The sequence below is a fragment of the Ictalurus punctatus genome, chromosome 20 (genome assembly GCF_001660625.3).
Source record: "Ictalurus punctatus breed USDA103 chromosome 20, Coco_2.0, whole genome shotgun sequence".
Lineage (NCBI taxonomy): Eukaryota > Metazoa > Chordata > Actinopteri > Siluriformes > Ictaluridae > Ictalurus > Ictalurus punctatus.
The window spans coordinates 16,434,984-16,448,462 of record NC_030435.2 but is presented as its reverse complement, the minus strand read 5'-3'; the positions used below and the strand labels follow the sequence as shown (position 1 = coordinate 16,448,462).

At 37.7% G+C, this 13,479-nt stretch overlaps 1 protein-coding gene across 1 annotated transcript in view; it reads right to left on the bottom strand.

Moving 5' to 3' along the window:
• Positions 1 to 13,479, bottom strand: part of sema6ba (sema domain, transmembrane domain (TM), and cytoplasmic domain, (semaphorin) 6Ba) — a 165,286-nt gene that overhangs the window by 48,746 nt on the left and 103,061 nt on the right. The window contains exons 4-5 of the mRNA XM_047162430.2: positions 11,255 to 11,315; positions 10,994 to 11,056 (exon numbers count right to left, since the gene is read on the bottom strand). Of these exons, the coding sequence (XP_047018386.1) occupies positions 10,994 to 11,056; positions 11,255 to 11,315 (124 nt within the window). The remainder of the gene's footprint in view (positions 1 to 10,993; positions 11,057 to 11,254; positions 11,316 to 13,479) is intronic.

Sequence of the window (13,479 nt, the reverse complement as noted above, 5' to 3'; positions counted from 1 at the left end):
AGTGTTAGTTATTAAAAGATGGCAAAATCACAACACTGTGATTGTTAAGAGCAGACATGCCACCATGTAAAAACAATATATACAAGCAGAGCAAAATGATAACAATATTTATGCTATTAATAATGGAAAAACAATATATACATACATACATACATACATACATACATACACGTATATAAGGGCACAGGTTATAACATGAATGTTCAAATTAACACATTCGTTTTGTTATTGTTTCCATAGTAACAGCTCATACACTGGGACTTGTACAGTGGACGCGCCACATAATCTAAGACTAGTAATAAACAGACTTAAAAATGGGTTGTTGTTTAACAAAGTTAATCTTATAATCATTGATGTGGTGAAGTTTTTTGTTCCGAGATGTTTATTTGTGTGTGAGTGAGAGAGAGAGAGAGGCTGGTGAAGAATGACTGTTTATTGCAGTTTATCCCTGCAACATGCTACTACCACCATACTTCACTGTGAGTCTAGTCTTCTCAGGGTGATGAGCAGTGCCGTGTTTCCACCAAACATAGTGTTGTTCACTTTGACCTAAGTCAAGTTTTGTTTGAATTTCTTAATAAATAAACAAACGTTGTTGGATGTATGTTCAGCCTTTTGGAATACACTGAAAAAATATCCACTAAGCAAGCAATTCCCACCAAATCCTCCTCTTGTTCAAGCGTATTTCTATGTACAGTGCCCCACACTAATATTGGCACCCTGGGTAAATATGAGCAAAGAAGGCTGTGAAAAATTTATTGTTTGACCTTTTGATATTTTGTTAGAACAATTCACAAAAATACTCTGCATTCATGGATATCAACAATTGAAAACAAAACACAGGTTTATCAAAAAATATATTTGTTAAATATAGGTGTGCAACAATTATTGGCACCCCTATGAATTCATATGAGAAAAATATATTTGTATATTCCCAATAATATATATATATATATATATATATATATATATATATATATATATATATATATATATATATATATATATATATATATATAAATTGTACACCTGGGTGACTCAGAACAGAAAATTGTTCAACCATGACTTCCTATTTCACAGGGTTATAAATATGAGGTAACACATAGGCCAAATACCCTTAGTCATTCATAACAATCGGTAAGACCAAGGAATATAGCTGCAAATGGTTGTTGAGCTTCACACAATGGGAAGTTGTCACGAGTTCCCCTTTATGCAGCGCGCTGTGGAGCATGTGAGCGCGCGTGCACGAGCAGGTGCGCGAGCACCTGCTTTCCCCTTGTGGACAATCGTGACATTTCTACACATGCATTTGTTTATGTTTCTGTCATGTCTCCTCCCCGTTCTGTCATTGATTGTAGTCTCACGTGTGTTTGAATCGTCCTCAGCCGTCAGCCATTACGAGGCTGATTATCTTTGCATATATACCGCGCGCCTCCCAGCACACAACGCGGAATGTTGAATGAATGAATGAATGAATGAGTGAGTGAGTGAATGAATGAATGAATGAGTGAGTGAGTGAATGAGTGAGTGAGTGAGTGAGTGAGTGAGTGAGTGAGTGAATGAATGAGTGAGTTAGATAGTAGATTAGTTTAGAGTCCTTACGATAGATAACCACAGTCACAGTCCATAGTTTCTTGTTTCGATTCATAGTCTTAGTTCATAGTTCATGTCATGTTTAGTTTCGTTTGTTAAGTTCACACTGGTTTCTCCGCTACCAGTCCCTCGCCGTTGTTTATGTTTCATGTTTAGTATATCGACCCTGTATCCCGAGACCACGACGTTAATTCCTGCCTTGCCTCGTTTATGCCTGTTTGCCGATCGCTTGAACCTTGCATGTTACTGGATTACATTTTTGGATCACGTTCTGGATTTAGCTGCCTGTGTGTCTCTCAATAAAACTGGTGTTCAACCTGCGATTGCATCCTACCTTATCTCCGTTGCGTCACGAAACGTGACAGAAGTGGCTATAAGAAAATAGCCCAAGCATTGAAAATGCCAATTTCCACCATCAGGGTAATAATTAAGAAGTTCCAGTCAACTGGAAATGTTATGAATCAACCTGGATTTGGACATTTGTCTATATTGTCTCAACGCACTGTGAAGAGGATGGTTTGAGTGTCCAAAAAATCTCCAAGGATCCCAGCTGGAGAATTGCAGAAGTTAGTTGCATCTTGGGGTCAGAAAGTCTCCAAAACTACAATCTGAATTAACCTACATCACCACAAGTTGTTTGGAAGGGTTTCAAGAAAAAAGCCTCTACTCTCATCCAAAAACAAACTCATGCGTCTTCAGTTTGCCAGACACTACTGGAACTTCTAATGGGTTCTATGGTCAGATGAAACCAAAATAGGGCTTTTTGGCAATAAACACCAGAGGTGGTTTTGGCGCACACAGAGAGGTAGCCATATGGAAAAGTACCTCATGTCCACGGTTAAATTATGGTGGTGTCCCTTTAATGTGTTTAGGGCTGTTTTTCTGCCAGAGGACCTGGACATTTTGTTAGGATACATGGCATTATGGATTCTATCAAATATCTGCAGATATTAAATGAAAACCTGACTGCCTCTGCCAGGAAGCTTAAAATGGGCCGTAGTTGGATTTTCCGGCAGGACAATGATCCAAAACATACATCAAAATCAACACAAAAATGGTTTCTGACCACAAAATCAAGGTCCTGCCATGGCCATCCCAGTCCCCTGATTGAACCCCATAGAAAACTTGTAGGGGTGAACTGAAGCGGAGAGTCCACCAGTGTGGACCTCGAAATGTGAAGGATCTGGTGAGATTCTGTATGGAGGAATGGTCTTAGATCCCTTGCCATTTATTCTCCAACCTCATCAGGCATTATAGGAGAAGACTCAGAGGTAGCACAAAGTACTGACTAAAAGGGTGCCAATAATTGTTGCACACCTATATTTAACAAATATTTTTGTTGATAAACGTGTTTTGTTTGTAATTGTTGATATCCATGAAAGCAGAGGTTTTTTTGTGAATTTGTTGAACAAAAGAGCAAAATGTTAACCCATAAAGACAATTTTTCACAGCCTTCTTTGCTCATATTTACCAAGCGTGCCAATATTAGTGGAGGGCAGTGTACATTACAAGCAATAAATAGAAAACAACAACCAAAGAACAATGGACCCATTACACTCAGGGCTGTGAGCGTTTGCTTTGCGTTTTATAAATCTACAGGAAATCAATATGCCGTAATTGTAGGACACAAACATAGGCTCTATGTCAACAGACGATATCACTTGAGGTTCAGATAAGTCCCAACCCAAGAAGCTTGTTTAAATCAAAACATAGATTTCCAGTTCAGTCTGAAATCACCATCATTACTGTGAGTGTCCTTTTAACCCTTCATTAATACTCAGTCCCTGAGGTGTACTGGTCCTCTACTGGTATCTGCATACTTTATCTCCTCATGCAGGGTTCTATACTACATTTCTATGCTATTTTTCTCTCTCTGTCTTCTCCCTCTTTCTCTCTAGAGAATGATTCTGTCTAATTCCCCACTTTCTTCCTTTCTTCGTCTTCTTTCTCATTTGCTTTGTCCCTCCTGACACATCATTGACAAAGCGCCACCTGTGCTGTCTGGCAATGGGTCAAATCCCACTCGCACAGCTTCTGCTCTCTCTCTCTCTCTCTCTCTCATTCTCTCTCTTTTTCTCTCTCTCATGATCTTGCAGAATGAAAATTGGACAAGAATAAAAAATCCAGAGAGAATAAAGTAGTGGTCGACTAGAGAAAAGGATAAAAAGTGAAGTAATTATGCTGTATTTTATGCCCCTCAGTGTGTACACACAGTCGCATACATATTCTGCCGTAATATGCAAGTCATTTTACTTTCTTTTCTTCACATTACACTATGCAAAAGTGTTCATATTCCACCCACACATGTCCTTTGTGTAATATCAGTTATTGATCACTTTTTATAGAACGGTCCGCTCTTCAACACATTGAATGCTTTTATTGAGATTTGTATGCTTGTTTTTGTTTGTTTTGCTGACAAGGGATTATGAGTCAATCAAAGTGGATGGGATAAACTTTGGCCCTTCAGCCAGATTATAATAGAGCTACAGTTTGTGCTTCTGGGTGGCTTTGTGTGTCTGTGGGTTTGTGTGTCTTATTAAGATATGTGTATGTGCAGGGCTCGGGGACCATTTGTATTCTGCTGAAGAAGGAGATTGCAATGAAAAATGTGTGTCTCTTTGTGTATCAGACTCTTCTACATGAGGTTGAAAGACCAGAATAAACAGACATAGAAAGATAGAGGAGCACATGTGTGTGTTTGCAACACAAGCTAGAATATTGAATTTCAATCCCCTTTATGAGAATGTTTCCACTAGGGTAAAGTAGCCAAAAGAATTTAATTGTCAGTGCAATTACTGAGAAAGCACTGGCATCAGGGAAGACAGTTCCCTCTGTGTGTGTGGGGCTAGGTGGGGTGGGGGTGGGGTGTAAACAAATAACATAGCCAAAGAAATGAAAGTATCTTGTATTTTAAACACAGAAATACATTTTGTAAAGGAAACTTGAGATTAGTTGTGCCACATTAGTTTATATGGGTAAAGTTAGTATTCAGGAAAATCACCGCCTTTGCTAGGTATTATTCAGAGAGCACACTGAAGGTCTGCACTAAACTGTGAACTGTGAACACTAAACTTCCTCACACGGGGCACCAGTAATGCAGGTGCTGTGCTGTAACTCTGGTTAAATAAGCAGTCTTATTAATTATGCATGGTCATACTGGGTATATACAGTATTTAAATACAAATGGATATATTAATGCATTTTACTCTGTGTTCAAATGTCTTCCTGCTAAATATGTGATGTCTTGTTTTTGATTTATTTCTGTGGAAAATAGTTATATATATATATATATATATATATATATATATATATATATATATATATATATATATATATATATATAGCATACATTGCATTTGTGCAGTGAAAATAATTTAAGAGCTTAATTAATTAAGATTAATACCATCTACAGGGTGTCCCAGAAGTCTCTATACATAGGGGAAATATACACTTTTTAGGAAAATGTCTTACAAAATATTTTACATTATATATATATTTTCAGATAGTCTTGAAGAACGCCTTTGACAAAAGAAGGACGTATTGAAATCAGTCTCACAGCTGGATCGGGAAGCTGTCGCAAGGTTGTTATGGATTTTAACGGGAAACATGGCAAGCTCATCACATACGATATTGCTGCCTAACTTATTAACAAATTCAAAAAGACTGGAAGTGTTGCGGACTGACCGAGAAATGGACGTCAACGAACATCCACTGACATAAGCACAACTGACATGCTGCTGGCAAAAATATACCCCTATGTATGGAGAAAGCAGCAGTTTTTGGGGGAGTACAATAAAAAGCTTACAGCAGCACAGTTAGTATCACACACTGATCCGTTGAGCTACGATTAGGAGTAAATAAAAACAAAAATACAGCCCTGGTGAAAAATCCAGCTTGGTCTGACTATACACCATCTGCCAAAACACAGACCAAGCTGGTAAGTGCTGGAAGAAAGGAAACAGTTCCTGAATTATTGCTACTCTGCTATGTTGTAGAGGAGGTTATTCTAAAGAAAATAACAACAGAGAAAATTTTTAAATCTTGAACATTTATGAACATATAATTTACCATCTGGCAAAGATGGTCTGTGTTTTGGCAGCTGGTAGCTGGTCAGACCAAGCTGACTTTTTAGCAGTAAGATAGTGTTTCATGCTGGAGAAAAAAGAACTGTATAAACACACTGGTAGTCACCACCTCACCCCAACCCCTTTACATCTCTAAGGTCCGCTTTAGCTCAGCATACAGTGGCACTTGAAAGTTTGTGAACCCTTTAGAATATTTGACATTTCTGCATAAATATGACCTAAAACATCATCAGATTTTCACACAAGTCCTAAGTAGATAAAGGGAACCCAATTAAAGAAATGAGACAAAAATATCATACACTGTCATTTTTTTATTGAGGAAAATGATCCAATATTACATATCTGTGAGTGGCAAAAGTATGTGAACCTTTGATTTCAGTATCTGGTGTGACCCCCTTGTGCAGCAATAACTGCAACTAAACATTATCGGTAACTGTTGATCAGTCCTGCACATCGGCTTGGAGGAATTTTAGCCCGTTCCTCAGTACAGAACAGCTTCAACGCTGGGATGTCGATGGGTTTCTTCACATGAAGGTCAGAACTTTGACTTGGCCATTCCAAAACAGACCAACTTGGTAGAACAAGAGGAACAACTTGTGTGCTTATGTAGAACAACATAAGGTAGAACAACTTTGGTAGAACAACTTGTGTGCTTAAGGTCTTTGTCTTGCTGCATGACCCATTTTCTCTTGAGATTCAGATCACGGACAGATGTCCTGATATTTTCCTTTAGAATTCGCTGGTATATTTCAGAAATTATTGTTCCATCAATGATGGCAAGTCGTCCTGGTCCAGATGCAGCAACACAGGCCCAATCCATGATACTACCACCACCATGTTTCACAGATGGGTTCTTATGCTGGAATGCAGTGTTTTCCTTTCTCCAAACATAACGCTTCTCATTTAAACCAAAAAGATCTATTTTGGGCTCATCCATCCATAAAACATTTTATCAATAGACTTTTGCCTTATCCACGTGATATTTAGCAAACTGCACAAGGGCAGCAATGTTCTTTTTAGAGAGCAGTGAATTTCTACTTCCAACCCTGCCATGCACACCACTGTTGTTCAGTGTTCTCCTGATGGTGGATTGATGAACATTAACATTAGCCAATGTGAGAGAGGCCTTTAGTTGCTTAGAAGTTACCCTGGGTTCCTTTGTGACCTCGTGGACTATTACAGGAGTCTTGCTCTTGGAGTGATTTTTGTTGGTCAACCACTCCTGGTCTTGAACTTCCTCAATTTGTACACAGTCCGTCTAACTGTGGATTGGTGGAGTCCAAACTCTTTAGAGATGGTTTTGTAACCTTTTCCTCAGATATCTCCTTTGTTTGTGCCGCAATACACTTCTGGTACACTTCTGCCACTCACAGATCTATAATATTGGATCAAGACCGAGTATAATTTTTGTTTCATTTCTTTAATTGGGTTCTCTTTGTCTACTTTTAGGACTTGTGTGAAAATCTGATGTTTTAAATTAGATTTTAGATTTATGCAGATATATAGAAAATATATATAAAAATCACCAATAATAATCCCCAAGTCTTGTGAAAAACAACAATAACAACCTTTTGACAACTTTCTTGTCATGACATTGCAGATAGGAGCACAGGGTTACAGCAAATCAACTACACCTCCTGTATAAGGACAGAACCTATGAATCAGTTTTAATGTGTCTTTTGTTTCTAACATATTACTGTACCATGACAGTTAACCAGTGATTGAAAAGATAAAAAATGTCCAATAATGTGAACACTTTTAAACAAATATACAGTACCATGCCAAATTCTTAGGCACCCAAAGTTTTTTGTATAGATTTCCAGTACAAAATTAAATTTTTACAAAAAATGTTTGTACGTCCGTAAAGAAAGCAGAATATTACGTAAGAGACTTTTCAGACAAAAAATATAATGAAGGCTGCTGGGTTTTGCTGCAAAAAAATAGGAAGCAACTGGTAATAGTCAGAGTCTCCAGAAGAACTGTGGCTGGTTCTGCAAGATGCTCAATAAAACTTTCCAGCTAATTTTTTTTTTATACAACTGCACAAATTGTACCTGAGCCTACACTTTTTTTTTTAAAGCAAATGGTCGGCACAACAAATATTGACTTTGATTCCTTTAGTACTGTTTACTGCTCTTTATTGTTTTTTTTAAAACGTAGAAACATTTAATTTCATTATTTTTGAAGGCAGCTTTCCTCTACAGTATTTATTTGCATGTGTCTAAGACTTTTGCACAGTACTGTACATAATTTCAGAATCAACAGATGTGCTGCTGTCTGCTCTAAAATCCACTAGAATACAACCCATCCCCTATGTTAGATTACATACTTTGTCTGTGTGTGTGTGTAGCTGATGCCTCTAATAGACATTTACATTATCTTACCGTTTCATTATCTTACCTATGTCTTAATTGGCCTAAACAGGATTTTGGATTTTTTCTGATATACCATAAACATACCACAGACAGCTTGATGCTCACTGTCTCATTTTCTCAACATTGTCTCTATCAACTCCCAAAGATCTCAAGGTCAGTCTGGTAGCGTGGTATGTCGAACTTCACATACAATTACGTAGTCAAATTAGCAGCGGGAAGAATTCATGGAAACAGACGTGTGTCTCTGTGTTGCTTTCTTTCTCTGTCTCTAATGTTATGCTTTCTGCTCTTTCAGGCTCATGATGAATAGTCCGAGAAAAGAATGAGGACTTTTCAAGAGAACAGTGAGAACAAACATTACTGTCACAGAGTGAGATCTAGAGAGAATTAGACACAGCAATGGATGGACAGAAAGGATGAAAAGCACAGGAGGGTGGTTGAATTTGACAAAAAGGTAACACAAAAACAGGAGTATAATGAGAGAGCAGCATGCAGGTGTGTATCTGAAGTGTCAGGAGTGTGTGTGAGTGTGTGTGTGTGTGTGTGTGTTGCTGAGAGTTGTAACAGGGAGGACTATCAGTATGCGTTAGAGACAAGTCTCATTTGTAAGCTAGCTCTTGCGGAAAAATAATACACAACCCCGGTTGGACATCAATCCTCAATGAAATCAATCCCATCAATCCCCTTGAAATGCACCTGTATGAAACCCTGCTAGCTCCACTTCCTGTACTAAGGAAAGGCCAGTCTACCGCAATTAGCCTCTGAACTTGAGGAGAAGGAGTGATTTGTCTGGCGAACATCAAAGAGAACAAACCGAGCATGTGTTTGAGCCCAGCGGACATTCACCAGCATCCAGATGCAATCACACATGATTTTTACAGTCAGGGGTTAGAGACAGGAAATGAGGATCATCTCTGGAAGTTTCCAAAATCAAAAGACTACATTTTGTGAGGATTTGATAATAAGTGTACATGCTGCATATCTGTATGTAGGTCAAAAATGAAAAGGTTGATGCTGTCATATGACATGATAGTGGCATTCAATACTGAAATAAATCAGCACACTTTTATTAACTCAAAGATATAAAAAAGAATGAAACTTGATAAACAGATCTAACTTTACTGATGAACCTTTTTTTGCTGGTGTATAATTACTAGACTGTGAAATTACCCATGTAGCATTATCTATTTTGAATGACATTTCAACCGTCTAAAGTCCTGAAAATTCCATTTAAAATGTACACCAATCATCCATAACATCAAAACCACCTGCCTAATATTGTGTAGGTCCCCCTTGTGCCACCAAAACAGCTCTGAAAGTTCAAGGCATGGCCTCCACAAGACCTGACATCAAGATGTTAGCAGCAGATCATTTAAGTCCTGTAAGTTCCAAGGTGGGGCCACCATTCATCGAACTTATTTGTCTAGCACATCCCACAGATGTTTGATCAGATTGAGATCTGGGGAATTTGGAGGCCAAGTCATCACCTTGAACCCTTTGTCTTGTTCCTCAAACCATTCCTGAACAATTTTTGCAGTGTGATAGGACGCATTATCCTGCTGAAAGATGACAGTGCCATTCAGGAATAGTGTTGCAATGAAGGGGGCTGGGGCTACCCCATACACAGCATGGTGTGATGTCTGTTCTGACACCTTTCTATTATAGCCAGCATGAAGTTTTTAAGCAATTTGCGCTACAGTAGCTCTTCTGTGAGATCGGACCAGACTGGCTAGCCTTCGCTCCCCACGCACATCAATGAGCTTTGGGTGCTATGACCACTTTTGGTAGGTACTAACCACTGCATGCTGGGAACACCCCACAAGACCTGCTACTTTGTGTCTTAACATATTCAAACTTCATCATTTCTGATCATAATGATTAATTCTGATTATAACCACAAGTACTTCATTAATCAGAAATTTCATTTTATCCTTGAAAAAAAATCATCATTTTCAAAATATATCCCTTTTATTTACATTTTTTGTTTATTCACAGACTATTTGCTCCTTTGGAAAGATATTTTTTTTAATTATTTAATTTCAATGGTATCAAACAGAGGTTTCTAACACACTGTTAACATTATGATATTGACTAGATCTAATGTTCACCAATAAAGAGTAACAACAGTTCCAGTATTGACCCAATTAATGATTCACTAAAACAATAGCCAGCCTTTTTACATATATTAGTGAAGAATAATCTCTCTCATTCACTTTCAGTAACTGCTTTACCCTGGTCAGGATCAGAGTGGATCAAGAGCCTAGGAACACTGTGGTGGGAATGCACCTGGGACCGGTGGGAACCACTGACCTTCTGATCAGTAACCCAGAGCCTTAACAGTCAAGCAAGGATGTACCTAGGATAATTTATATTAGCCAGTTCACCTCCTGACATATTTTTGGGAGGTGGGAGGAAACCGGACGAGAAAGTAGGCCCGTGTTCAGAAAGAAAGTAACCTGAGTTCAAGAACGAGCTGTGGGGATACAGGAGCTGTGAGGCTGTTACACTACCTACAGTGCCACCATGCTGTCAGTGAAGAATAATGAGAAATGTAATTTACTAATGAAATAAAAACAGTTGCTATTGGCATCAGACTTTTGGGCCCCAATGAAGACTGCTTATATATTTTCTATTTCTCATTTTTTTCTAGTCAACATCAGAACAACTGATCGATTAACTAGCAACAGAAAATAACACTTTATAGTCACTATATAGGTTATAGGCTGGCCAATGCTGCATATCAACATGTCAGGAGTTCTGCTATTCTGAATACTGTACAGCTGAGCTGCAATTTCACCAGAGAACACTTAAGAAGTATTTGTCAGAGTGGAATATACTCACGATGTTCATATGCACTGAGATACTTTTCTAAGGCATTTAGCAGTGTCACACGCCCACTGAGAAACATTTGCGCAGCACTTAACAGCGTTAAACACTCACCTCATGTTTGCCCTTCATCCTGCAGATTCGGATGTCATTCTTATTGGATTCCCATGTTCGCTTCTGTAGCAGTCAAAGAAAGAGAATGTGGTTCGTTCATGTATTCACACACTTGAAGACACACACAGACACTCGTTAATGATTCAGAGAGCATGTATGTATGTGTGTGTGTGTGTGTGTGTGTGTGTGTGTGTGTGTGTATGTGTGTGTGTGTGTGTGTGGGTGCGTGTGTGTGTGTGTGTGTGTGAAAATAAGACTTACTTTGCTGTAGAACATCTCATCCCCTGTTACATGGTCCAGTTCCACACGGTAAAGGTCATCTCTGAAACAGACACGCACACACACGCACACACACACACACACATACACACACACTATTCATCAGAAACAATGCACAGAAGTCTCATCTCTTCTGAGAGCTGCAATGGTAAACCTTTTATTAGCGAAAAAGGGGAAAAGGTTAAAAAGCATGAATCATTGGAGCAGTTGCTATATCACTAGCAAAAAAATCCCATATTATGATACTATAAGACAAGTTCAAGATACATTCTATATATCACAATACAGCATTTAGGTTTATAGCTATTATTATTATTATTTTTGCTGTTGTTGTTGTTATGAGTAACAGTCATCAAACTATCTTTACATTAATAATTTATACAGCACTTTTGATTTTAAGAACACAATCTCAAAGTGCTTCACTACAAAAATATTACAGCTTAGCAAGTGGAAATGTCTTGAATATAGTCAAATTTATCTAGTATTTCTTATTATAAGATTACAAAAACCAAATATAAGATTATTAAACCAATTTCCTGCCATTTGTGCTTATTTCAAGCTTGAAATAGTCTTGTTCTATTGGCAGATAATTTTAAGCATCATTTTAAGCATTTATTTCTAAAAAGAAGCAAAATTATCTGCCAATAGAACAAGAAAACTGCCAGCTTGAAATGTCCAGGAATAGGTTTAATGATCTTATATTTGGTTTACTGAAATCTTATAATAAGAAATATTAGATACATTTGACTATATTCAAGATATTTTCACTGGCTAAGATGACATTTAATTTTTTTTGCAGTTTCCATACAGAAAATTAAAGGTATGATAAAGCACATTAATGAAACAGAATAATGAATTAAGTAACTACAAATCATTTGACAGAAATATCAATGGATGTGATATTCTCATGTGGAAAATGTAAGCTCAGAAGCTAGTATTGCCCCCTTTAGCAGAAATAACTTCTTGTAGATGTTTTGCATAATAGTCCACCGGTCTCTGACATCGGTTTGCTGGATTTTTTGACCACTCTTCCATGCAATATTCTTTCAGTTGCAAGATGTTTGAGGGTTTTCTTGAATGTACTGCCCATTTCAAATCCCCCCACAAAATTTCAATGGGATTCAAATCCGGGCTTTGACTAGGCCTTTCCATAACTATCCATTTCTTCTTTTTGAGCCATTTCTTGGTGGATTTGCTAGTGTGTTTAGGATTATTATCCTGTTGAAAGGTCCACTTTCAGTTCAATTTCAACTTTCAGACAGATGGCCTCACATTATCTTCAAACACTCTTCGATATGATGCAGAATTCATAGGTGAATCAATGAATGCAAGCTGTCCAGTCCCTGAGGCAGTGACGCAACACCAAACCATAACATTTCCATGACCATGCTTCACAGTTGGTATGAAGTAAAAGTTACTACAAAATGTCAATTTTATGTGTCATTTGAAAGAGTGTATCAACTTTATTAATAGGCACTGTTTCAAAGAGGATCAAATGTTTGCTTGTTAAAATATGTCAAAAAAGGCAAAAATTTCCATGGGGTGTACTTATTTTTTCACGTGACTGTATTTTGATGCCTAATCAGCTATTTTTGACTGAGTAAAAACGTAGACTGATACTGTCCTGACAAGAGACTGACAAGTACTGATGATATCTGCATATCTCCTGGCCCTGCCAAACACACACACACACACACACACACACACACACACACACACACACACACACACACACACACCAGACCACTGCTTTAACTTAATAAAGCACTCCAATGTTTTATGCATTAGTTATCATTCAAAGTTAGAAGGAAAGTGAATATTGTAAGTCACATTTTGGATACAAAATAAGGTTAATGGCATCAATATATGGCATTAAGAAATCTATCCATTATCTGTGTGACATTTTAAAAGGCTGAATTTAAGAAAGTAAGAACAGACTCCTTTCTACTCCGTGGAACTGTGGGACCAATTATAACAGCTAGACCATTACCACAGAGCATTTACAGCTCCCAGTGTCAAATATGTCCTAAAAAGCTAATGAAATCTCTAAAACAGACTAGATATGATACACTCCCTCTTGAGAATAAATGTGGACTACTGAAGGAGTCATGAAATTGGCTCAATGTGCTCTTTTTTTTTAAAATCACAGTCTCATTTATGGTCAATATTCTGAGTATCAAAACCTGCTTTATGTAGGAGGCCATTTT